Source organism: Labeo rohita, chromosome 5, assembly GCF_022985175.1.
Source record: "Labeo rohita strain BAU-BD-2019 chromosome 5, IGBB_LRoh.1.0, whole genome shotgun sequence".
Taxonomy (NCBI): Eukaryota; Metazoa; Chordata; class Actinopteri; order Cypriniformes; family Cyprinidae; genus Labeo; species Labeo rohita.
This window is the reverse complement of record NC_066873.1, coordinates 19,885,435-19,912,601: the sequence shown is the minus strand read 5'-3', so window position 1 is coordinate 19,912,601 and position 27,167 is coordinate 19,885,435. Positions and strand designations below refer to the sequence as shown.

The 27,167-nt window shown below is 35.9% G+C and overlaps 1 protein-coding gene across 1 annotated transcript in view; it reads right to left on the bottom strand.

Moving 5' to 3' along the window:
• The window catches only part of si:ch211-204c21.1 (disabled homolog 2), a 33,987-nt gene that overhangs the window by 2,345 nt on the left and 4,475 nt on the right, over positions 1-27,167 (bottom strand). Inside the window, 12 exon segments of the mRNA XM_051110844.1 lie at positions 1,076-1,576; positions 1,953-2,100; positions 4,209-4,820; positions 7,327-7,389; positions 7,874-7,906; positions 8,014-8,037; positions 9,985-10,001; positions 10,004-10,067; positions 10,230-10,361; positions 10,468-10,566; positions 11,449-11,597; positions 16,766-16,976. Of these exon segments, the coding sequence (XP_050966801.1) occupies positions 1,076-1,576; positions 1,953-2,100; positions 4,209-4,820; positions 7,327-7,389; positions 7,874-7,906; positions 8,014-8,037; positions 9,985-10,001; positions 10,004-10,067; positions 10,230-10,361; positions 10,468-10,566; positions 11,449-11,597; positions 16,766-16,847 (1,924 nt within the window). The 5' untranslated portion in view covers positions 16,848-16,976.

Sequence of the window (27,167 nt, the reverse complement as noted above, 5' to 3'; positions counted from 1 at the left end):
TAATATAAAAATAAATTCAAATAAAATAAATTCAAAACCATTAATAAAAACTGTAATAGTATCTCAGTGACACTAAAGTAACATTAATGTAATTCTTGTAGTATTAAGTGTTTTGTTTTGATTTATAGTATTTATTGTTTATTTACAGTATATTTATTGTATATTTACTGTATATTTATTGTATAATAGTTTAATAGTATACATTTTTTTAGTTGTGATAGCATGGCAGTCTAAACCAATGCCATAATAATAATAATAATAATAATAATAAATAAATAAATAATGAGATTGTTGTATTCATATTATTTTTCACTCCAATTATAAAAAATAAAGCCAGGAATATATATATATATTTCAACTATAATAGTACAGTTGGACAATAATATTTACTGAAATTACTTAAAATTTCAAACGATAAAAATTAAAGCTGTTATTTTGGTGTTAAACATCAACAGCTTTGTTCCCACTTTTTATTAGGTAGCCTTATTTACTATGTACTTACATCCAAAAAATAAGTACTTATTGTGTTCATATTGTATTGCAGAACACTTTTGCTGCTTTTGAGGTGGGATATGGGTAAGGTTAGGGACAGGTTTGGTGGTATGGGTAGGTTTAAGGGTGGGATAAGGTGTAAGGGATGGGTCAACAGTGTAATTATAAATGTAATTAATTACAGATGTAATTATATGCAGGTATTTTTAAAAATATACAAATGTACAATGTAAAATCATGTATACACAGTAAGAGCACTGCCATTCTTAAAAAAAATAAAGGTTCCAAAAGGATGTTTTTGCACTGATGCTATAGAAGAACCATTTTTGGTTCCCCAAAGAACCTTTCAGTGAACAGTTCCTAAAAGAACCATTTTGAAGAACATTTTAAAAATCTAAAGAACCTTTGCTGTATTTGAAACGTTCCATGGATGTTCAAGGTTCTTCATAGAACCATTGATGCCACCTAATAAAGAAGGGACCCAAGGTTTTTCTGCAGGGAGACCTCTGTTTAAATGAGAACATGTTTATAAATGCTTCTTGTTACTGAGCTTTTAATTACAAACACAGCCATATTTCCTCACCTTTCCTTGCTGGCACGTTTGGTGGCTTTGCCATCTGGAAATCCTTAAACATGTCCTTGATATCTCTCTTCTCCTTTTCTCCCAGAGGATCCAGGTCAACGAAAGCATTACTGTCCACCTTTGGCACTTCTTTGGTGGCTACTGCCCGAGGTGGAACCAGTGGAGGGGGACTGGAGCTCTGCTGTCCGTCGGGCACAAGGCTGGGTGGAAATACACTGGTCTGGAAGGGGTTCCCCAGGGTTGAAGAAGGGGTCCAGGATCCATTGGATCCGTTGGAGACTGGAGTGGTGCTCCATGATGAAACCTGTTGAGTAGCAGTTGAAGTTCCAAAACTTCCAGGAATGTTTCCCCAGGCAGGCACAGGAGAAGTGGAGAAGACGGGTGCTTGACTGAAGGACTGAGAGACACTGGTGGTGCTGGGGAAGATGGAGGAGAGGGGCTGATTCCAGAGAGCCGCTCCAGGAGTGGAGACTGCAGGTGGAGCTTGTAGAGACAACCCTTCTATAATATAGTGTTGATAAAAAAAAAAGATGCACTTATTCAATGTTCTGCTTCTGACACAAAGAGACATTTTTCAACACAATGGTAATCACTTGCTAGGTATTCATTTTGGACCATCATTGTTAACTTCCAATGACTTACACTGCATTCAACATTTTATGAGATCATGCATTTCCTGCGAATCAAACCCATGATCTTTGGTATTGCTGGTGCCGTGCCCTACTGTTTGAGCTACAGGCGTATACAGGTGTGAACAGAACAACACTCATTCTAGGCTCAAGCTTTCATTTGAATAAGAATCAGTGACATTTTGAAAAAACATTTTCTGGAAGCTCACAAATGTCACATTATTTATTCATTGCCTCAAATGTCTTACCAAGAGCTGTGAGTGTGTCATTGGAGGAAGGGCTCCTGCTGAACAGACTGACAGAGTTGACTTGGCAGTTCTCAGGTTGAGGAGGAGGCGATTCCGATTGGTTTGGTGAAACAAATGGATCCGTCCCGAGTTTTTCATTGGAAGGGGACTATAAAAGATATAAAAAATAATTAGAAAATAGATTCAGTCCATTATGGGACCAGCCTGGGTAATTAAGTGACAAAAACATGCACATTGTAATAAATTGTAATGTAAAGAAATATGATTTTAACCACCATAAGAGAACCATATAAAATCTTATACATTACAGTTCAAAGGTCAGGGGCAGGTAGATTAAATGTAATACTTTTATTTAGCAAGGATGTATTAAATTGACCAAATGTAACATTAACAAAATTTATAATATTACAACATTTTTTTTAGTTTGAAATTAATCTGTTCTTCTGAAGAACACTGAAAAAATGTATCACATCACATTTCCACAAAAAATATTATCAGTGATGATTATCAAGGAATGTTTCTTGAGCATCAAATCACACATTGAAATGACATTAGCAAATCAGTCCTTACCTTATGAATATAACTCACTGAAGCATTAAAAATTGAGGCAAACAACATTAGCAGATCATGAAGTGGTGTTAGATATTATATTAGAGAGCTTAAAGGGGACATCGGATGCCCATTTTCCACAAATTGGTATGATACTTTAAGGTCTTCATGAAATGTCTGCAACATACTTTGTTTAAAATTTCTCAATGGTCGTGTAAAACAACACCCTTTTTACCTCGTCAAACACAGCTCTGTTCACAGCGACCCGTTTCTGTGCATGTCTCTTTAAATGCTAATGAGCTCATTGTAGGGTGGTCGTGTTCACACACTGTTAAGACACATTTACAGTTGAGGTCAAAAATTTACATACACCTGGCAGAAAATGCAAAATGTTAATTATTTTACCAAAATAAGAGGGATCATACAAAATGCATGTTATTTTTATTTAGTACTGACCTGAGTAAGATATTTCACATAAAAGACATTTACATATAGTCCGAAAGATAAAATAATAGTTGAATTTATAAAAATGTCTCAGTTCAAAAGTTTACATACACACGATTCTTAATACTTGCAAATTGCTGTCACCTGAATGATCCACAGGTGTTTTCTTTGTTTTGTTTAGTGATAGTTGTTCATGAGTCCCTTGTTTGTCCTGCATAGTTAAACTGCTCGCTGTTCTTCAGAGAAATCCTTCAGGTCCCACAAATTCTTTGTTTTTTCAGCATTTTTGTATATTTGAACCTTTTCCAACAATGACTGTATGATTTTGAGATCCATCTTTTCACACTGAGGACAATTGAGCGACTCATATGCAACTATTACAGAAGGTTCAGACGCTCACTGATGCTCCGGAAGGAAACACGATGCATTAAGAGTCAGGGGTAAAAACTTAAAGATCAGGGTAAGTTTAACTTGTTTTGTCTTCTGGGAAACATGTAAGTATGTTCTCTAGCTTCTGAAGGGCAGTACTAAATGAAAAAAATATGATATTTAGGCAAAATAAGAAAAATGTACACATCTTCATTCTTTTCAAAAGTTTACACCCCTGGCTCTTAATACATTGTTTTTCCTTCTAGAGCATCAGTGAGCATTTGAACCTTCTGTAATAGTTGCATATGAGTCCCTCAGTTGTCCTCAGTCCAAAAAAAAAATGGATTTTAAAATCATACATTCATTGTTGGAAAGGGTTCAAATACACAGAAAAAACAAAGAATTTGTGGGACCTTAATGATTTTTCTGAAGAACAGCGGGCAGTTTAACTGTTCAAGACAAACGAGGGACTCATGAACAACTATCATTAAACAAAAAAAAAAACAGCTGTGGATCATTCAGGTAACAACACAGTATTAAGAAACTTTTGAACAGGGTCATTTTTATAAATGAAACTATTATTTTCTCTTGTGGACTATATGTAAACATCTTTTATGTGAAATATCTTATTCAGGTCAATAAATAAAAAATAACATGCATTTTGTATGTTCCCACTTATTTTGGTAAAATAATGAACATTTTGAAGATTGTGCAAGCTGTATGTTGACCTCAACTGTATATGCAAACAGTGTGTAAAAGAGAATTTTGCATCCAATGTTCCCTTTAGAATGACATGCAAGTTTGCATAAAAGAAAGCAGCAAGAAGTGAAGTAGAACATAAAATTATCAAATGAAAAAGCATGAAATAATGCAATATCATCATTGCAACCTCACCTTTACAGTCCTCCTGCCCCTTCCTGCTTTCGTGTTGAGTGGTGGAGGGCTTATAATGACCGAATCCTTGGTTTGATTGACAGGTGGCTCTATGCCTCCATTCTCATGTTTCACTCCATTCTGCACTGGCTGCATCTTCTCCGAACCTCCCACAAATGGATTAGGCATCACTTTCTCATGTCCGTTCTGCTCTTGAACTGGGACAGTATTCTGAGTCCAGCTAGTGGCTTCTGCAGCTCTGCCATCTAGAGGCCAGTGGCCATTACTGAGAGCCTGGATGACTGTCCTGTTGGAGAGCTGGTCAAACTGCTGGCCTAAGTAGTCAGAGTCACCATTCTTAGGGCCACCATTGAACAAGTTATTAGGGCTGTGGTTGGCTGTGGGAGAGTCGTCCCTGATTGATTGGTCTTCGCTTTTGGAAAATGGGTCATCACTGAACGGGTCATGGATAGGGGCGGGGAAAAAGTTGAGTTGAGAAGAGAAGGGGTTCTCAGGCGAGAGGCTGGATGGGGCTCTGGGGACAGAAGATGAGGTAAAGGGGTTTCCTTTAACGCAGTTTTGATTGCTGTCTATCTCAGTGGACAAATCCATCAACAGGATGTCCTCAGACTCCTGAAAGAAGATTTGGGGGAAAAGAAGACAGAAAGAGGAAAATAAAAAATAAAACAATGTCAGTATGCATAAATGTATTTTTGTGTGGGGTACAGATGAAGTCATGCATGAAGTAAAATAAACTTGTTGTTTGGGTAGATGCTGTATAGTTCAATCAATCAGAAATGCAAACAAGACGCATTCGTGAAATAAGTGTAGGGCTGCCAACCATCCTTTTAAAGAAAAAGAACTGCATTTAATTTTATTATATTTAAAATATATTTATTATTTCATAATAAGTATAGTTCAAAATCTATTAACATATTAACCGACATATCACTCAAGACTTACTGATATGAAGATTTTAATTAAACTTTATTTGGAGTACTACTTGTGCAAAATGCACATTTCCTAATATTCAGCCTAAAATGTGTTTCAGTGTCACTATCTTTAAATGCAAGATATTTAAAGTGTACCTGAAGTATACTTGCAATAGTTCCACTTTAGAATAATTAAATATATTTAAGTCTTTCTTTAGTTGGACTTAAAATGCATTAAGTTCTAAATTAGTTTAGCAGAATTTAAGTATGCCAGTTTAGTGTACTAAAAGTATAACTGCAGGATATTTTATTAAGTACATACATGTAAATGTATGCTTATAAATTAATTGTATTTCAAATACATTTTAGTATATTTATTTTTCACTAAGGTCTACACAGCATGCAGTTTGTCCTGAATTTTGGCATCTTACACCCTCACAGGGAAAAAAACAATATTTTTTCCATTTGTCATGTTTTCTACAATCGTTCAAAAGTTTGGGGTCTGAGCCCTTAACAGAGCTGCATTTATCTGATCAGAAATACAATAATATTGTAATATTATAAAATGTTATTGCAAATGTTTTCTATTTGAATATTTAAAAGCTGAATTTTCAGCATCATTACTCCAGTCTCCAGTGTCACATGATCCTTCAGAAATCGTTCTTAAAGGAAAGAGAAATGTTTTCCTCAAAAAACACAATTTCTTTACGACTGAAGAAAGAAAGACATGAACATCTTGGATGACAAGGGGGTGAGTACATTATCTGTAAATTGTTGTTCTGGAAGTGGACTTCTCTTTTAATATGCTGATTTAGTGCTCAAGAAACATTTATTAATATTATCAATGTTGAAAACAGTTGTGCTGCTTAATATATTTGTTGAAACTCTGATATTTAATTGAAATAGAAATCTTTTGTAAGATTATAAATATATTCACTGTCACTTTTGATCAATTTAATTGCTAAATAAGAGTATTAATAAGCAAAAATCTTTTGAATGGTAGGGTATATACAAACTCTAATGTTAAAAATTAGATAGTAGAGTAGAAAACAAACTGCAAAAGATAGATGTGAAACACAGACAGTTATGAATTGAAAGACCTAATATCGGAAATGCTACATAGACGCTACATTTGACAGTAATGGAAGAATCGAGGAAGAAGGGAGGGATGCTACTACTAGCTTTTTTCTTTCATTCTAAATGGTGAAAACTAAAGATATTTGTCCCTTATCCTCATCTGAAGTCGGCAACCCCACTTAAAGGGACAGTTCAACCAAAAATGAAAATTCTGTCATTAATTATTCACCCTCATGTCATTCCAAACCTGTAAGACACTTTGTTCATCTTCAGAACACAAATTAAGATATTTTTGATGAAATCCGAGCATTTCAATGCAAATACCATGTCTTTTCCCTGTCATACTTTCGAGAATGTGTTCCAAATAAAGATCTTACGGGTTTGGAACAACATGAGGGTGAGTCATTATGACTATTAATTAATATACCATGCTTTTGACAACAAAAGATGGGTTGAATAATGGATGACTAAAAATGGATGTAAAAACTTCACAGTGTAAGCACACATTACCTGAACTTGTTCTCTCACAGTGATTGCAGTGTTAGAAGTTAGAAGAATAAAACAAATTCTGCATCAACATCACTTACAAAAAGTTCAGCATTTGTTCTTTTTGCTGTAGCTCATATATTTTACATGTAACCTATCTAACACTTTTAAGTGGCTAAGAATTCATAATTTTAGAAACTTGCATGGCTTTAAAAAAGAGTAGCGTCTTCAAACAACTGAGCCTTGTTGAGTTTTTAGTGCTTATTATTTTCGTTGGCCTGAACCCAGGCCTTTTACTCCCCATGACGGCATTTTCTTCATTTGAGGTCAATCAAGCACCAGAGACTAAACAAGAACTATAGCAGGATATGAGACTCATCTGAACGCCACTAGTCTCTTTTAAACAGCGTAATGTCTAATTTGGATAATGTTGCTTTTGTCTGGTAAATGAGCTGTTGTGTAATAGATTTCCATGGAAATAACATTAATAATGTTAGTGTACCTTCTTGTGTTAATAAAGCATAGTGTTACCGTCAATACAAACCATTAATAAGCAAAACTGGAGTGAGAAAGTCTTACATTGAGTCCGAATGTGAATATTTATACACGAGTATGTGTGACTCATTCTTGCCCAACAGTCTTACCGAGGGAGAGTTTAAGTCAGGTGGGGTCGACATGTCTCCAAACAAGTCCAGCTGTTCAACGCCCTGCAACACAGTTGAAAAGGAAAAACGAGATTCAGACCAGATTATGGAAGCCAAACAGAGTCAAAGTAACCAAAACACCTAAGAGAAGAGCTATTCATACTGAGTGGAGATGAATGGGAGGAAATGAGCAGCGAGGAGAATGAGGAGAATTGTGTTTTTTCCAAAGACTGAGTGAAAGGAGTGGAGGGAGAATGGCCAGAGCTGCTATGTGATGCGTCTCAGTTATTTCCTGTCTGCTAACTTCATTAGCTTTCACCCCCTGAGGAGACTAGTTTAGGTGCTGTGTGCAAATGGTGAACAACAGCATGAAGACAACCCAGCAGGGGGCTTTAGGAACTGGGCCAGAGAGACACAACTCTACTGCTAACTCTGCTGGCATCTGGGAGCCTTCAGGTTGGAGGCCACTAATGAAAGGCGTTCAGTGTTGTTTTGCAAGGATCAGAACCATTTGGTGACTGTAAACCATTCAATAAATCATACTTACTTTTCTGTCACTGTGTGAGCCTTCACTCCCATTCTGTTGAGAGAAGATTGACAGAAATTGAGATACTAGTTGAACTAGCAAAAATATTCAGTATGATATGAACATTTAGCAGATGAATCATTGAATGTCTCAATGCTTACCTCCATCACTTTATTATTTTCATCCTAAAGAGAAAACAAAATCTGATTAGCAGGATAACGTGACAAGAAGAGTAATATCTAAAACAAAAGTGTTGAGCAAGTCACACTAGATGGCAATGTTTGCAGTCTTCTTGTTACGCACTAATGTGTTATAAATTTACACTGTCTTCAAAAATGTTTGAGTAATTGAATTTGTGACATACAGTATACATTATAATTCTTTTATTCTTGTGATAACAAAGCTGAATTTTCAGCATCATTACTCCAGTCTTCAGTGTCACAAGATCCTTCAGAAATCATTCTAATACATTTCTTTGATGAATATAAATTTCAGAAGACCAGCAGTTATCTTAAACCCAAAAATGAAAACTATGTCATTAATTACTCACATTCCAAAACCCTAAGACCTTCGTTCATCTTTAGAACACAAATTAAGATATTTTTTGATGAAATCCGAGAGCTTTTTGACCCTGGACAGCAACGCAACTGAAACATTTATGCCCCAGAAAGGTAGTAAGAACATTCAGGTTTGTTTACGGAGGTGTTGTGGGCATTTACCTACATGTCCGTGCGTCTCGCATGGATGTTTAACATTTGTAGGCTTGATTACATTAGAGATAATGAATTTAGATTGGAAAAACTGGAGCTCGCGTTGGGTTCATGCGGATTACTTTATCTGAGAATATTTGTTTTCAACGTGACTTACTTCATTTAAAAGTAGACATTTCAAGCTTTCTATATGTATATTTCTCATGTCTGTAAGGTAGGTATTCGCTGAGATTCGGGTTGTTTTATTTACGTGTCTGTGAAGAGTGGTGACACAGACTGAGATGGCAGAGAGCGCACTCTGTTTATTTTCTTTATTTTACAAAAGCACATTGTTTTGTTGTTATACACAAATAAAAGTAGACCCTTTGCAGTTTCAAAAGAGACCATTTTCTTATCTGTACGATCAAAAATTATGAACTGTTTTTAGTTCTTTTCGTGGTCATCAAGAAAAAACGAGACAGACCGCACCGGTGCGGCTTTCGACCCCAGAGAGTTGCCGTGGGTTGAAGCGACCCCAGTAACGTGATATTTAGGCCCTGGAAGGTGTCTCTCACATTGTCCCACAGCAACATTAAAATAGTGTAGATTAATGTACAATTTTATTCATTTAACATATTTAATATTTGGGGGCATTCAAGTTATGACATATTTGAACATTTTCTTAAAAAGTAACACAATAGTTACTTTTCCTGCTAATTAGTTACTTTTATGATGATGTAACTCAGTTACTATTTGTGAAAAGTAACTAGTAACTTTAACTAATTACTTTTTTAGTAAGGACATCGTTAAAATATTCCACACATCAGTGGTTCAAGCTTAATTTTACTGAGCTACAAGAACACATTTTGTAAACTCTCTATATGGTACTCTAGTGAATGCATGTCGAAAACTGACATGGAAGAAAAGAAACTGTTGAATAAAGTCATTAAATTTTGTTTTCTTTGGACACCAAAAATATTCACGTATCTTCATAAATTTACGGTTGAACTACTGATGTCACACGGACTATTTTAACAATGTCCTTACCACCTTTTTCAGCCTTGAATGTTTCAGTTGTGTTGCTGTCTATGCAGGGTCACAAAGCTCTCGGATTTCATCAAAAATATTCTAATTTGTGTTCCAAAGATGAACAAAGGTCATGAGGGTGAGTAATCAATGACAGAATTTTCATTTTTAGGTCCCTTTGGGTCCATTTTTGGGTCTCTTTAACATTATAGATGTCTTTACTGTAACTTTTGATCCTTGCTTAATAAAAGTATATATTTCTATAAGAAAAAATCCTACTGACCCCAGTATTTTTAACAGTAGTGTATAAAACTTGATGCATAGTTAAACTACCACATTTGAGGTACGTGTGTGAATGTTTCTCATCAGCTCATACAGCCTACAATCATCTAAAAATAATTTTAAGGGGTCCCAAACCTTCTTTGAACCCTCGATTTCTTTTTCTTCATATTGAAGATTAACTGGAAAAGATCCTTCAGGTCAATAACAAGTGGCTCCGCCTGAGTGAAAACACAAACAGAGTGTTAAAAGGCATGTTTTATGGGTGAATGTTTGTAAGTGAGGGGAAGCTACAAAAAAGAGAAAACAAGTTTGTCTGTGTATGCCTAAGGCATGAGTGTGTGAGGAAGGAAAGAGTTTTGCTCAATAAAATCTCACTGGACCTGCTGTGCAGTTTTAATGGCAAAGAACTGGTGTTGGCCCTCCGCACCACACACATAGCCAAACGCTCTGCTGTCAGTGACATCCCGAGCGATGAAGGAGATCTTATTTACTGCATGCTCCAGTATTGTTGCCTAGAGAAGTCAAAACAAAATAACAGTGAGTACATCGGGTATCAAATGATATTTCTGTTAAAGAGTTTATACTAGTCAGTATAAATGAAATGTGAGTGGAACACACCCCTGTTTTCTCATCAGTAACAGTGATTCCTGAGAGAGAAATGTTCACCCAGACTCTCTGCTTGTGTTTGCCCTGAGAGCGGGCTGCCACGGCCTTGCCCTGTGATCACAGAGAGAAAAGACAAATCAATAGATCGGTTCCCATCCAAAATTGCAAATTTAACTTACGCGCAAAACTGGAATATCGCATAAAACATTTGCACATAAGCACCGTTTCCATCCGAGTCAAAGAGAACAAAATCCTCACTTCCTGATAAACTGGCACTAAATATCACTAAGAAAAGTTGGAGAAGCCACTGAATATAATACTTTTCATATATAACGAATTACTTGCGTCTCAGAGAGAGCAGACAAAACAATAAATGTGGTCACTGCTTTTGGAGGCGGATGAATACTTTGACGACCGGTTAGTCAACTTATCCTGTCCTATAGTGCAAAGTCACATGACTTTTTGGTGTGCATAGAGGAATTTATTTGCAAAATGCATTTCCATATTCCATTATTCGCATTACTTGAACAATTCAATTGTGAAATGTGGCATTTCCATAACTTGCTTCTGGTGCGATACTTCAAAATTCGCATAAAAACAGAGTGATGGAAACATAACTATTGTTTGCTAAATATATATATGAAAATCTTAAAACATCATAAAAAGAAAAACAAACTACAAAGGCCATACAAATTACTTCATGCAGTAATCTTTATATCAAAAATACTGGAAAAGTTTTATTGACTTAGTTATCCTCTTTCTGCACAGAAATGGTTCCTTTTGATGTCTCTTTCTTTTCAAATCTAACAATCTTAGGGTTGTTTCCTTTCAAAAGTTTACTATCTGGTGGTATTAAGGCACTATTTTCTGTTTTAAAACAAGATGCATTGTGAAAGTTTTATACAAACAAATCCGTCTCTGCCATTAGTTTAGGCTAACGGAAGCCACTTAAGATTTGTTCAACAAGGTAAACATGCTTGACCTTTGACTGACCTTTAGTTTCATCATGGAGTCTTGGCTCATTTTATCTCCTCTTGCTTCAGGCACATCATCTACGCCAATCAACTTGGCTTTGTAGCGAACTCCGTTACCTTTGAACCTAGCTAGGAGGAACTCATCTGTTTTCTCTGGGCTCGCTGCAGCTGAGAAAAGAAGATAAAGAGAGAGATTAGAATCTAGAACATAAAATGCAATACTGTGAGAATTAGAAATATGCCATTTAATCATTAGTACAGTGTGTATTACCATGTGTTAAACAAACTATAATTTAAAAGCTCAGTGACAATAAATGCTGTTCTTTTGAACTTTCTATTTATCATCCAGAATTGGTTTCTGAAGGATCATGTGACACCGAAGACTGAAAAAAACGTGGATGTCTTGGATAGGTTCATCTTTTTGAAAAGAGCTGGTTCTTCACTCATACACGAAACCACTAATTAAGTGTCCTTTCTGTAGTGTAGGATAGCCCCTGTCATTTAACCTTTTTAAAACACTGCTCCATGTAATTAACTGATTACAGTTTACAGCCGGCAAAAGGGGCTCATCACAAATGCAGCTGTCATTCAAAACAAAAGCATTCTAAAATGGGAATGAATAGTGCAGTGCAGAATCATTTATGAAATCCTCTATTCTTAGAGGAGTGAGAAACGATTCAGCGACATAATTACGGGTGTCACTGGGACTGATTGATGCCATTCGGAAGGATGATGGTACCAGCTGTCTGAAAGACAGAGTTATCTCTAGCAGCTCTGAATCTCAGTCTGAATGTTACTCAATCATTGGAAATGTCAGCAAGTTAGCCAGACGCTCATCAAAATATGTGCGATTACTCAATGGCGCAAAAAGATCTAAAGGAGGCTGATTAAAATGAACACAAAGTGCGTCAGAGAGCCGCTGATATGCTGATAATGCTGTTTTATCGGGTTACTCCCAATGCGTGTTTTAATATCTCTCTCTGGCCACAATCTAGCCATGAAATTGTGTTGTTTTGGATATGTGCCATTTTATTAGCTTAAGATTAAGAGTTCATATTAGTCCTCATCTCTTGTCGGTGAGCTCTTTTCAATATCATCTAACTCTGCTTGCCTTTTGATTCGCTTTCCATTTTGCTATTTTGTTTAGCCTGCCTGCCCTATGTTTCATTTCAAAACCGTCGCTCAGCTGACTATGTGGCGATGTCCCGTTTTGGCCAGTGGCGCTGCTGAGATGGCAGAGGCGGAGAAAGAGGGAGTGAGCCAGACACAGAGAAACAAAAAGAGACTGAGAGAGAACAGCCTGGCGGAGGCCCAGACCTCATGCCTTCTGTGGCCAAGCTGAGGGACTGCATTGACATTCATCCCATGCAGGGACTCTCCAGGCTTGAGGTTTCTGCTCTACAACCCTCACCCAACATGAACACATAATTCACGTAAATATCAGCGCTTGCTTTAAGAAGACGATAAACAAAGATGGTTCTCAAAAGGTTAATTACGCGTAGTAAAAGTTCTATTTAGAGCCATGTCATCTTGAAGAACATTGAAATAGTTTTTTGTGTTAGAGTTTAAAGTTCTTAATCCCCGCCTTTCTGTTGTTCAAATCTGTAACTGTCACCTCATTATTGATTTTCTAGAGCTCAGCTATCCTACTACACTGACTGTCAACACACTTTCAAGAGGTAAATTATTTCATTCTTTAAAAAAATTAGTAAATAAATAAACAATAATTCAATTTTAACTTTCAAATTGTATCTGCTTTCCTACCATTCATGTCTTTTTCTCTTTAGAACATGCACGTGTCACTAGCTCTGTTAAGCTGAGGATACTTCTCTCTTCTTCTCCATTAAGTAGGGGAGAGTGGGGTAAGATGAGCCATTTTTTACTTATGTGGTCTTCAAGATAAGTGAAAACGAGGCAGAAGTACAATGAAAGTATCTAAAGTAATTTCAGGATGTTTACTGTCATTTTAAATGGTCCTAAAAATATGGCTTCTTACAAAAAAAGTGTTTTTGTGGCTCAATTTGCCCCACGTTAGGGGTACGTTGACCTGAGTCAGGAGATAAGATGCACCATCTGACTTAATCTAATTCAAACACATGTGAAATTTAAAGATAATTTACCTCTTTTAAAAACGTAATCAAATCAGTGCCTTATGGTGGGGTATGTTAAAAAGTGCTGGGTCAACTTACCCCACAGTATTTGGCTCACTTTGCCCCATAGCTGGCATTTTGTAAAAAAAAAAATATATATATATAAAAACTAGCTTACCAATTCAGACTAATATTTAGCTAAATGGTTTGCATGGTTTTATGTTGATAAATCACCTATATGCATCATAAATATTTTAGACCTGGATAAATTTGTTTTGATGTAACAGCCATTACATCTGTTATGCTAAAATTTTACTTTGACAAGCTAAAAACAGTTTTTAGAGTAAATGGGTGCCTTCTACTTCTCCCATGTGTTTTTCCTTTTCACAGTCTGGCAGACATGATGTGTAATTCTAAAATACACGGTCACATGACAGTAAAAGTTTATAGCTGCCAAGACTTACCCACTGGCTCAACTTACCCCACTCTGCCCTAAATAACAGAAATATTGAATTTATGATGATATTTTTACTTTATTTTTATTTAAGTGTATGCATAAACACACCCACTCACAAAAATATTAAAGTTATTTCATAGAAACTTGGCCTTCATTAAATCTATTTTCTGTTTTGTGTCTGACTTCTGTATGTATTTATTCATGTTCAATATAAACTGTCATTTGTGACATTGGACTGCAAAACCTCTTAAGTAGCACGGGTATATTTGTAGCAGTAGCCAACAATACATTGTATGGGGCAAAATTATCAATTTTGCTTTTATCCCAAAAATCACTTTAAGATATTAAGAAAAGATCATGTTTCATGAAGATATTTTGTGAATTTCCAACCATATATATATATATTAAAACTTAGTAATATGCATTGTTAAAAACTTCATTTGGACAACTTTTAAAGTGATTTTCTCAATATTTAGATTTTTTTGCACCCTAAGATTCCAGATTTTCAAATAGTTGTATCTCAGCCAAGTATTACCCTATTCCAAACCATACATCAGTGGAAAGCTTATTTATTCAACTTTCAGACGATGTATAAATCTCAATTTCAAAAAAAATGTACCCTTATGGCTGGTTTTGTGGTCCAGGGTCACATTTATTAATATATTCAGCTAATAAATGAAAATAAACTGTCATTAAAAAGGTTATTTAGAACAGTTGTAAAATGGCCTATTGCTCATAAATGAACCTGATCATGAAGGAAAGCTATGCTATTTCTGTGCCAGCCTAAATCAGACAGTTGGCTTATAAGTCAAAAACAAATCCATCTACAAAAAATATGAAAGAAAAATAGGCCTATGCATAAATTGCAATAATAATGTGGCACAAAGTTCAAACGTGATGTTGCAGCAATATATTTTTGTTTCTATGTCCAGCACATGACTATGAAAGACCTCTCCTCCAACCCCAGATGCACCTCATCGCCCAAATCACCGCTGGCTCCTCAGCGTGAGACTGTGGGAATCATTCTGCTTGTTTTCATGCCTGTGGAAAAGGCTCATAAATAGACATGTTGGAGAGTGTCTTGCAGTCGCAGCTGGAAGGTATTGTGGAAACAGCAACAGGACCGTAATGGAAACCAACCATCACTAGTGCTCTCTGTTGGTATGAATGAGCTAGGCAAGACAAACAATACCACTGTGCACCAGGTTCCAGCTTAGAAAAATAAATCCAGAGAAATATTGGGTCAAAGAGGCCCCTGGAGCTCTGGACGGAGGATTTTGGGTTTCTGCAGGTGGCCGTTCGCCAACTTTGTACTTGCTACACGACATCTCTCTGAACTCAGACAATCCTCTTGAGAGGAACCAGTGCCTTAATTTACCAGAAAGACCTTCATTTGTCAACTGTAATCACTAGGCAATAAACATAATAGCATAATCATGCTATTACTGCATCGGCTTTGCACTGAAGTACCAAAAAAGTGATTCAGATCAAATTTAAATGAGGAATGTCTGATCTAATATCCAAAATTTGCTGAAAATATACTAAAGTTATGAGAATACATACTTTTTTGCAACTTTTACCATTGCAGTCAGGCTGCAAACATGCACAATGTTTCTAATTGTGCTCTACTCTCTTAAAAATAAAGGTGCTTTAAAAGGTTCTTCACAGTGATGCCATAGAAGAATCATTTTTGGTTCCACACAGAACCATTCAGCCAAAGGTTCTTTGAAGAACCATCTCATTCTTACCTTTTTATAATCTGAAGAACCTTCTTTCACCACAAAGAACCGAAACAGAAAGGTTCTTCAGATGTTAAAGGTTCTTTATGGAACCATTTAGACCAAAAAGGTTTTTCCATGGCATCGTGAAGCACCTTTATTTTTAAGAGTGTATAGTCTAAAGAAAATTAGAAAAAGGTAACATATTCACATAGATAAATAGGTTAAAACTGCAGATCTGTAAATATGAAAGTCAAAGTATATTAAACTACTAAAAAGTCAGAAAGCCATATCCTATGAAACTAATAAAAAGCCCACCCATGCATAACATTCCACAACAAAAAATAAATGGCTGAAACCTTCCAAAGAAAGCTAACGTTTTTTAATAAACTGATGAATTTAGGTTACATAACTATTAAATCATTTTTATGTTTCCAACTGTAGAGCCAGAGAACAATATGGCAAATCCTTTGGATTCCAGACTGAACCATAAATCATGGATGTAATTTCAAAATGTTTTTCTTAACCGGCTCTTAAATTCATGTAGAGTATTCTGAGATCAAATCTCCAAACAAGCTGCCTTTTCATGTAGAGAGGAAGCTTGTACAATAGAAGTATTTTCAGATTTCAAAACTCTTATGAAGGCTTAGTTTTACCTCAGAATAGGTTCATTACATGTTTGTTGTGGATCAGGCTTGGTTTTTGTAGGTGCTCTGGGGACATGGATGCTGGGAGCAGCTCACACTCACATTACACACAGCAAGAGACTCACAGTAAATCTCAGCGAGACACTCACCATACCACTAATGATGTGCTACTAGACACAAGTAGGTCAGCAAAGACCGTCTACTAAGTTTTATAACAATACATTACATATTCTCCTATAATGGAGAAGTTTGACTGAGAAACCACCAATTAAGTAAAGCCTGCAGTCTTTTAAACAATGATTGGCAAAGCTGTGCTGGAAAAAAATGATCTAAAATTATTTGAACCATTTGAACCCAAGCCCTGTATATTAACAAAGCAAGATACTGAGGTGTGCAAAGTAAAGACCCCTGCCCTGCCACATACCCTTCTTCTTTTCTTTTTTGGAGGGTGTCTTAAAAGGTGCCTGCTCGACCGGGGGTGTGCTGGATTCCACTTCTGCAGACATGTTTGGAGGCCAGCCTTGTGCAAAACAAGTGTGAAGACAGGATCAGTTGAAGGACTCTCGTTCTCCTCTCTCTGCAGTGTGTGCACCACAGCTTAACTCAGCAGTGGACCATGCTCAGCTGTGCCCGTGCTGGATAGGAAAGAGACAGAGAGAGAAATCAAAACAGGAAAAAGATTTAGTGGAGGTTTACATATTTACGAATCAAAGACAAATGCAGTCCTCTGTTGCTTAGCAGCTATTTGCTCAATGCTGTGATTCATATCGTGATCCTGATTACATTTGAATCAACATCACTCTGTTTTGTGAGAATATTTCTGCTTGTTTGTGGGAAAAAAAGGAAAAATGTTGTCTTCATTATGTAAAGTTAAAGGGGACATTGGATGCAAAAATCACTTTTACATAATGTTTGCATATATATGTGTCTTAACAGTGTGTGGACACAAACACCCTAAATGATAAACATCCATTCACTTCTTTTTTTTTTTTAATCCCCAAAAAACCTAGAGTCTCAATTAGAGCTGGATATGGCAAAAAATTTAAATCTAAATTTTTTTTTTCAGAATGTTTGATTCTTGATTTTTTTTAATGATTTTTAACTAGTCAACTTGAAAATGTAACAGCATGATTCAAGTAACTTTTTCTTCATTAACCCTCTAGTTAAAGAAACCAAGTGCACCATGTTGTCAACATGGTTGTTAACAAATCCCTTGTTAAATATCTTTGCAGAAAAGATGCATGAACTACATCTTGTACAAACGTGTCTTATTAGGCCTATATGTGTAGATATAATACAAGGAAAATGCTTTAAAAAAATCTAAAAGTCAAGTTAATTTAAATTCAAAATGACTGAAGGTAAAACACCAGTAGACTATTATTAACTATAAATGTTCTCTAAAAACAATGAACAGCAGCTTTCAGCCTGTCACCATGATGCAAACATGAAATATCAGATGTACAGTAGAAATTGTTCACAGGTGTTTTTTTCATGCACAGGTTTTTTGTCATGCATGAAACAGCATTATAAAAATGCAGTGTTCAAGTTAAAAGAAGTTCACTCCCAACTTCTTGCATGTTTTTCCTATTCCACTGCCATGTCATATCTTTGTCAGCACAAAAGTGCATTTTGTGTGAATGGCGACTAATGATATAAGTGTGTCAAGCATGAGCGGTTAATCATGTGCGCAGACATACGGTTGGATCGTTCTTTTCTCTTTACTGTTAACATTGGCATAAGTGTCTAATTCTGACGTTTAGTAATATTTCTATTCAAAATCACAATTAAATTCAAATTAATCAGAAAAGTGCCCATCCCTAGTGTCAATTATTAAGCCGTTTTGATTTTCTAAGCAGTATGACATCATATTTCTCAGGCCCTGTCCACGACCACTTATGGACTGTCCTGTATTAGCATATTTCTGCTCTCAGCCAGTTGTACGCTGTCCGCCATTTTCTCCACACTCGAGCAGCTGTAGCGACAACAATGTCTCGTAATCAGTGCAGGTGTTTTGTATTTCGATGTAAAAGTGAACATAAGAGTTCATTTCCTCTCGATTAGTTTTGTATTTAATGGTAATGCGCCACTAAATACACAAAAAAACGAAGAGAGGTGTGGAGTGAGCAGTAGCTCATTATCATTTAAAGAGACATGCACTGAAATGGGTCGCTCTGGACAGAGCTGTTTTTGACAAGGTAAAATGGGTGTTTTACACGACCACTGAGGATTTTTGAACAAAGTATGTTGCAGACATTTCATGAAGACCCTGAAGAATCAGACCAACTTTTGCAAAATGGGCATCTGATGTCCCCTTTAAAGGATTAGTTCACTTCCAGACCAAAAATTTACAGATAATTTACTCACTCCCTTCTAATCCAAGAAATTAATGTCTTTCTTTCTGCAGTCGTAAAGAAATTATGTTTTTTTGAAGAAAATTGGTGCCCACGAGTTTGAACTTTTTAAAATGCAGTCCAAATGCAGCTTCAAAGGGCTCTAAACAATCCAAGACAAGGAAGGAGGGTCTTATCTAGAAAAGGGCGTTTGACCTTCTTTGCATGTTCACTTTGTAAACACTGGGTCCGTACTTCTGCAGCGATGTAGGACGATTTTGAGGTTGGAGAAGAAAATGAGATGGGAGTTTTTCGACATTCCCTAACTGTACTGAACCAGACTGCACAGAGTACACATGCACATCGCAAAGCAAGACAAGCATTTGAGGTTAAAAAGTATATAAATCATAAATTTTTTTTTTTTAAAATAACAGATCGTTTCGCTAGATAAGACCCTGCTTCCTCGGCTGGGATCGTTTAGAGCCCTCTGAAGCCACATTTAAACTACATTTTGGAAGTTCAAACTCGCAGGTGCCATAGAAGTCCATTATATGGAGAAAATTCCTGAAACGTTTTCCTCAAAAAAACTATTTCTTTACAACTGAAGAAATAACATGAACATCTTGGATGACAAGGGGGTGAGTACATTATCTGTAAATTTTTGTTCTGGAATTAAACTAATCCTTCAAGTATAATGTACGCTGTGATTCATATAGTGATCCTGATTACATTTGTATTATAAACATCACTCTGTTTTGTAATAATATTCTTGCTTGTTTCTGGGAAAAAAAAAAATGAAAATGGTGTGTTTATGTTTCCATTGTATCATCCCAACAAAGTCTATTCAATCTTACATTTGGACCATATATGTTAAACAATAAAAAAAATAATGAATACAAAGTAGATTACACTCTCCTGTGAACATGCATCTTTACTTACATGTTGTCATATAAACAATCAGGCAGTAAATAGAAATGTAAGTCTCATGGACCTAAGTACACATCACAGTTTGTGAACTCAGTATGACTCATTAAAAAGACCAGTTAATAAGAGTCATGTGTTTCCATAACAGCTTGCGCTGTGTCCACTGTCTTATGCAGGAAACACTGGCATACATTCTAATTATATAATATCTGATGAAAATGCATATGAACACGCACACAGCTTTCCCGCTCATGTTAGTCACAGTCTGAAATGCTGAGACAAGCATTATAGCATGACAACACAATAACTGATGATGAATTCCATGTCAGAAGTTAGTAAATTATGTTTAGCATGAACTCATACTGGTTACCTTTCCAATAATGTGCTAACCAGCTCTGATTTCATCCCAGCGGACTGAATAAATACACAGGGATTACTATAAATCAAAGTACCTGTGCTTAAACAGAAGCTGAATAAACATCCTGGACTCTGGAGCATTTTGCTGTGGTGACTGCATTGTTCAGCCATAAATACTCTCCACTCGCTGCCTTTAATGCACCATGTGACATTCATGTTTGGAGTTAATACAAATAACCAGCTCTCCTCAAGACTTATCTGAGGTGACAGGTCATTGAGGCATTTTTGTATTCTCTAACCTGTTTCTTGGCGTATCCATTACAGGACCATAGCCTCTATCTCCCGCTGTCTCTGCATTGCAATTATCCTGCCCTGCACCCAAAGACAGGAAGTCAGAGCTTCCCTTCCATCTGGGATCTATTCATTCTCCACCTTCTTCATACCACAGGGTGGCTATTTTTGCACATTTGTTTTTTTTTTTTGTTTTTTTTAAAGCCACTCATACATGAAAATATTTGGGATGGATTTACACTCATCTGTCCACTGACTCAAGTTGACTATAAATACACATTTAACAGGCTCCACACATTTAACACTTTTTCCTTGAAATATCCTTCCTGTAAAACTTTCAAAACAATGTCGCAATAATGTTACGTAATTAAAAACAACTTAGAATGTTAATATCGTAAACAGATTAACCATAATAACCTTCCTAACCTTCTCAAAACTATTAAAAACATGTTTGTTATGTGAAACAAAGCTGAAAAAAAATATTAGACAAAAAATTTAAACTAAAGGAAAAAGAAATGTGGCCTTGGCAAATACCTGAAATCAGCTGAATCAGTAAATGAAGCTCTAATTGGAATGGGAATCAAAAACCAAAGAAACAAACTGAATCAAATCTAAATTAACTAATATAATAATAATAATAATAATAAGTTAAACTTAAATAGTAATATTTGGATAAAATTACAAAAAAAAAATTGATGGCAAAACTAAGTATATGTATATAAAAATGTGACTAAAACTGAAGTAAAACTAAAAAATAAATTAAATATAAATAGTAATATTTGGAAACAATGGCAAAAGCAAACTGAAAAAAAATGAAAATGAAAAATAAGGACAAAAACTGAACTAAAACAAAACAAAACAAAAAATAATTAAACATAAATAGTAATATGTGGACAAAATTACAAAAAAAATAGAAAGCACATGGCAAAATTAAGCACATTAGTAAACATTAAACTAAAACTAAAAAAATAAATGAAACATAAATAATAATATTTGGAAAAAATAGCAAAGGAACATGGCAAAATAAGTACATTACTAAAATTAAACTAAAACAAAAAAATAAATTAAACATAAATAGTACTATTTGGAAAAAATGACAAAGCACAAAATTAAAATAAAATGAAAAACTGAAAAATATAAAAATAAAATGAATTCAAAAAGTCTATAATAGTATATAAATAATACTAAAATTACACTTTTTTGAAGCAGTCTTCAATGAATCAAAGTCCTCAATAAATTTACAATTTTTTAAAAAGCCTACATTCTTTTACCTCTAATCAAAGTTGTTATCTAGTCCAACTCAAAATGGCATGCTTTTGTTTCTCGTCAGACATAAATAGTTTCTAACCCACAATCAGCTTCACCTCTCACACTGGCGACCCACGTGTGACCCCAGACCTCTGCCGGTCATCTATAACTAGTGAGCAGATTCTATTATAAGAGTGTAGAGTACCAGCTGCCCTTCCCCTGAATGACAGCTGTTGGCAACTCATGGTAGACAGAGCAACCTTGGCACAAAACATCCACAAATGCAATGTCCTTTATAGACATGTGACTTCCCTTCCTGGCAAAACGGAAAGATGGAAAAAGAGGAAGAATGTGTCATGCTGGCGAGCTATTAAGAAGTTCTAGACAGGAATAAAGTCTTGGTATCTACCTAGTTGACACCCTGATCCTATTAAGTCTACAACAACGGGCGAGAGAAGACATACTGTGTTTATATCTAGCACACTGTCACTGTCTGCAGTCACACCTATAACGATTGAGATACCACACTGCATTAGCTCACATACACATTTACATCCCCAATTACATCTATACATGTTTAGGTCATTTGCTTCATGGAAAGATATCTTCGAAATGCCATTATTTTTATCATTATCAATTTATAGCACTATATTCCTGGAGGAATTTCTAAACCATTCAGTACTAAATTCATTCAGGTGTTCAAAGGTGAACAGTAACAAAAACTGACACAGTTGAGAGATACTGACATGGTGTATCATATAAAATTACAAGTGATGGTTCATTGTCATAAATACAAATAGTTTAGACTGAATGATCTGTGCTTTCTCATTTTTCTCCATATACCAGACTTCAGTGGGGATCAAAAGGTTGAACACTGTAAAAAATGACTGTGAATTTAACGGTAAAAGACTGTAAAAATGCTACAGTAAAAACCTGCTAAATGGTTAACGGTACGTTCCCTTACTATCAGAGGTCACATTAACCAAAAACTGTCCGTCGCTGACAGAATTTTTTTTTTGCAGTGAAGGAAAAATCTGAAGGCCGTTCGTTGCTTTAACAGATTACACTAAGGGTGATCTATTGTCCAGTTGGTGGCGAGTGCGCTCCAGTCTGGCAGCAGAGCAGGGGATCCAGAACAAAAACGAAACTGTCACGAAACTCTTGCTATGCGTTTGATTACACACAGGTGGGTGCACAGACGATCTATCACGCCACATTAAAGAGCACCAAAACGGTATTTATTGCTTCAATTTCCTAATGAAATGGACAGAATTTTAAATCTGAGACTTTGTAACACAAAGCCTAGCCTACTGCCATTTATTGGAAGGAAGGTGTACTGTGTACTGTTCATTCATCAGCTGAAAACAGCACAGATCAAAAGATCAATTGGGATTTAAAGGAGAAGTCCACTACCAAAACAAAAAAATTCACAAATAATGTACTCACCCCCTTGTCATCCAAGATGTTCATGTCTTTCTTTCTTCAGTCGTAAAGAAATTGTGTTTTTTGAGGAAAACATTTCAGCATTTTTCTCTATATAATGGACTGCTATGGTGCCCAAATTTTGAACTTCCAAAATGCAGTTTAAATGGGGCTTCAAACGATCCCAAAGGCGGTTGTAAATTATCCCAGCAGAGGAAGAAGGGTCTTATCTAGTGAAACGATCGGTTATTTTCTTAACAAAAATGTTAAAAAAGTGATATAGGATGATTACGAAGTTGAGGGAGAACATGAGATGGGAGTTTTTCGACATACCCTAACTGTCATGAACCGGAACAAAAACAGATCCGGCAGAGTAAGACAAGACGAGTGTTTGGCATTAAAAAGTATATATATTGTATTCTTTTTATTAAAATAACCGATTGTCACGCTAGATAAGACCCTTCTTCCTCGGCTGGGATCGTTTACATCCGCATTTGAAATCGTTTGAAGCTGCATTTAAACTGCATTTTGGAAGTTCAAAATTGGGGCACCATATCAGTCCATTATATGGAGAAAAAAACATTTTTCCTCAAAAAACACAATTTCTTTACAACCGAAGAAAGAAAGACATAAACATCTTGGATGACAAGGGGGTGAGTAAATTATCTGTAAATTGTTGTTCTGGAAGTGGACTTCTCCTTTAAGAATCGATATTGGTTCATCAAAATAAGAATCTATTAATTTTTTTTTTTTTTTAACCTAGCCTTAGCATATTTTATTGTTTTTAAACAGCTGTCATCCTGTAGGTTCATGATTAAAAAATGAAATGTGAACAAAAATAAAACCAATTAATTGTGTTATTTTAATTAAAATGACAGATCGTTTTGCCTTTTTCCTCGGGCTGGGATCGTGTGGAGCCCTTTGAAGCCATTGAAACTGAAATTTGGACCTTCAACCCATTAAAGTCCACAGTATGGAGAAAAATCCTGGAAAATCTGGGCGAGTAAATTATCAGGAAATTTTTATTCTGTGAACGAGTCATTTAAGTAACACCCCAAACGTAATGATTTCAAAAACCACAAACTTTTGAACAGTGTATATTACTTCGTAAAAGATGAGTTTGTTAAGAGTACACTTACTCGTACATGGATTTTATTCTAATAATTAGAAATAATAAATGTAACAGATAAAATCAGTGGGATGCATCCTTATCACTTGACACAATGCCTTTTCGCTTTAATAAACTGCACAGTGTGAAAAGCTTTAAAAAGTAAAAGTAGTCATTGTTTATAGTTTCTGCTCATTCTTGGAGCTTGTCCAAGGTACAGAAATACACAGTATACATGAAACATGAGAGAAAACTGTAAACATTTGCAGGAATTAGAGTATCCTTATAGACAGACCTCACACTATGCCTACTGCGGTGTTTTGCTAACGCTAGAAAGAACAAGCAAAACCTCCTAATGTGACACATCTGAAAAACAAATGTGACACATTTAATCACAAAAACACATTACCCATTACCACTTCATAAACTGTAGAGTAAGAGTAAATTCTTCAAAAAATGTCTCATTACAATGACTACACGTCATCGAAGAATGAATCAGACAGTTTCGCCTAAACAGACAATTCAAGCTCTTCTGCAGGCCAATAAACTTGGTGAACTCTATATTCTGTCCAACCATATGGTCACCATATGAGACACAAGTTGGACTTATTTGCTCCTGTACCTTTAAAACATTTTTCGCACTTTTCCTCACATGACTTTAGTACTTCCTGGTCGAAGCGCAAGAAAAACAACAATATTTGCACATTCTCGCTGGCCTGAGAAGACCTCTTAGTGTTCATTTTCTCCTCCCTGGCTTCTCAGTGGGTCTTCAGACTGGGTCCAGGAGCCAGGGAGGACTAAGAATGGGTATATAAACACCATCTTTCCTCTTCCCTGTCCCTGGCCCCAAGGCTGTCACTTAACATAAGCTATGGAGTATGCGTAAATATCCACATGAAAAAAGGAAGGCCAAGACACATCCTCCTCAGCTCAATGCCAAGAATCTCAGAGGTAAACAGACTGGACAGACAAAATCTCCAGGGGTGTGTTGTCAGTTGTCAACAGGACACTGGATAACTAGAAGGAACACACAGTGTACCAGGAACAAAGACCTGATTGTACTCGTGCCACATGCAGGGCCGATCGATGTATTTAATGGCCTCAGAACACCTCCGCATTTAAGACTCCTTCTGAGGATAATGAACTGTTTGAGAATGGAGATCAGAGAAGAAGCTGGTCACAAAACAGGAGGCTGAGGTGATAATGATATTGATTCTTGTAACATTTTGCGATTCTAATGTAACATGTGGCTAGCCAATTATTGCATGACCCTTATGGCTTTGGATTGTGAGGGTTGCTATGGCGACCGGTGACAGGTATGGGCAACTCTTTTCATAGTGCTGCACTCGCAGGCTGGCTTTGCACAGCAAACACACAATCCATCATCCAAGACACATAATCAAACAAAATGAGGGCAAGGCACACAGTCCACACAAAGCCTCCGAAGAAATTTTAAACAATTACGAGTCACTTTTCAAAAGGACAAATCAATTGCATAAGGAATTCGAAGCAGAACAACTGTTTTAAACAAGGCTAATAATAATAGATGTTTCTTGAGCAGCAAATCAGCATTTTAGAATGATTTACAAAGGATCATGTGACACTGAAGACTGGAGTAATGGCTGCGGAAAATGTAGTTTTCCATCAAATGATTAAATTGCAATTTCAAGTTTACATCTCACAATTCTGACTTTTTTTCTCTCAGAACTGTGAGATATAAATGCACAATTGCAAGTTATAAAGTCACGTTTGTGGGATATAAAACGTACAATTGCAAGAAATAAAGTTTTTGTTTTGGGTTTTTTTTCACAATTGCGACTTTGTATCTCGTAAGTCAGACTTTTTTTCTCACAATTGTGAGATATAAACTCGCAATTACGAGTTATAAAGTCCAGTTCTGAGGAGAAAAAAAGACTGATATATTCACAGAATTGCAAGTTTATATCTCGGAATTCTGAGAAAAAAAGTCAGAATTGTGAGATAAGTCGCAATAACCTTTTTTAAACTTTTTATTCAGTGGCGGAAACGGGCTTCCATAAAATTGTAATAATCTTACTGGTTTTACAGTATTTTTGATCAAATAAATGCAGCCTTGGTGAATTAGAAATTTTTCAAAACCATTAAAAAAATCAAAAATTTCAACTTTGCGACTCTTTCTTTCTTTCTGCAGACGCAAAGAAATTAGAGTTTTTGAGGAAAACATTCCAGGATTTTTCTCCATTTAGCAGACTTCAATGGGATCCAACAGTTTGAAGTCAAACAGCAAACTGCAACTCCAAACTGCAGTTTCAACGCAGCTTCAAAGGGTCAATGATCCCAGAAATAAGGGTCTTAACTAGTGAATCGATATGTCATTTTCTAAAAAAAAAAAAGTAAAATTCATATATTTTTTAACCACAAATGCTCATCTTGCACTAGCTCTACAATGCGGGGCTTCACGCATTCTGTAATCATATTGGAAAGGTCAACAGTGGTTAGTTCTTCATCTGTGTACTATGGTTAAGAAAGGTAGGGTAGGGTGAAACTCCATCTTATTTTCCCCTTCCAACTTCAAAATCATCTGATATTGTTGTGTTACCTTTTGTAAAGGCTAACTGACTTTCTTCGCACGTTCGCTTTGTAAACACTGGGTCGGTACGTCTGCCTGCATCAGGTGTGACCTTTCCAATGCGACTATGTAATGCGTGAAGTCGAGCTAGTGCAAGATGAGCATTTGTGGTTAAAAAGTGTACATTTTAAACTTTTTTTAGAAAATGACCAATCGTTTCGCTAGATAAGACACTTATTCCTCGGCTGGAATCGTGTAGAGTCCTTTGAAGCTGCATTGAAACTGTCATTTGGACCTTCAACCCACTGGCTCCCATTGAAGTCCATTATATGGAGATAAATTTTAGAATGTTTTTATGAAAAAAACTTATTTTGCTTGTGATTAAAAAAAGAAAGACATGAACATCCTGGATGACATGAGGGTGAGTAAATTATCAGGAAATTTTTTATCTGGAAGTGAACTAATCCTTTAATCCAAACCCGAAATCAATAAACATTGTTAATGTACTACAGACTAGATACTTGTGCTTCAGAAGGAGACCAAACCCACTGTTAAAGTGTTATCCAATGACATTCTAACCAGACTGCCTCTCATTAAA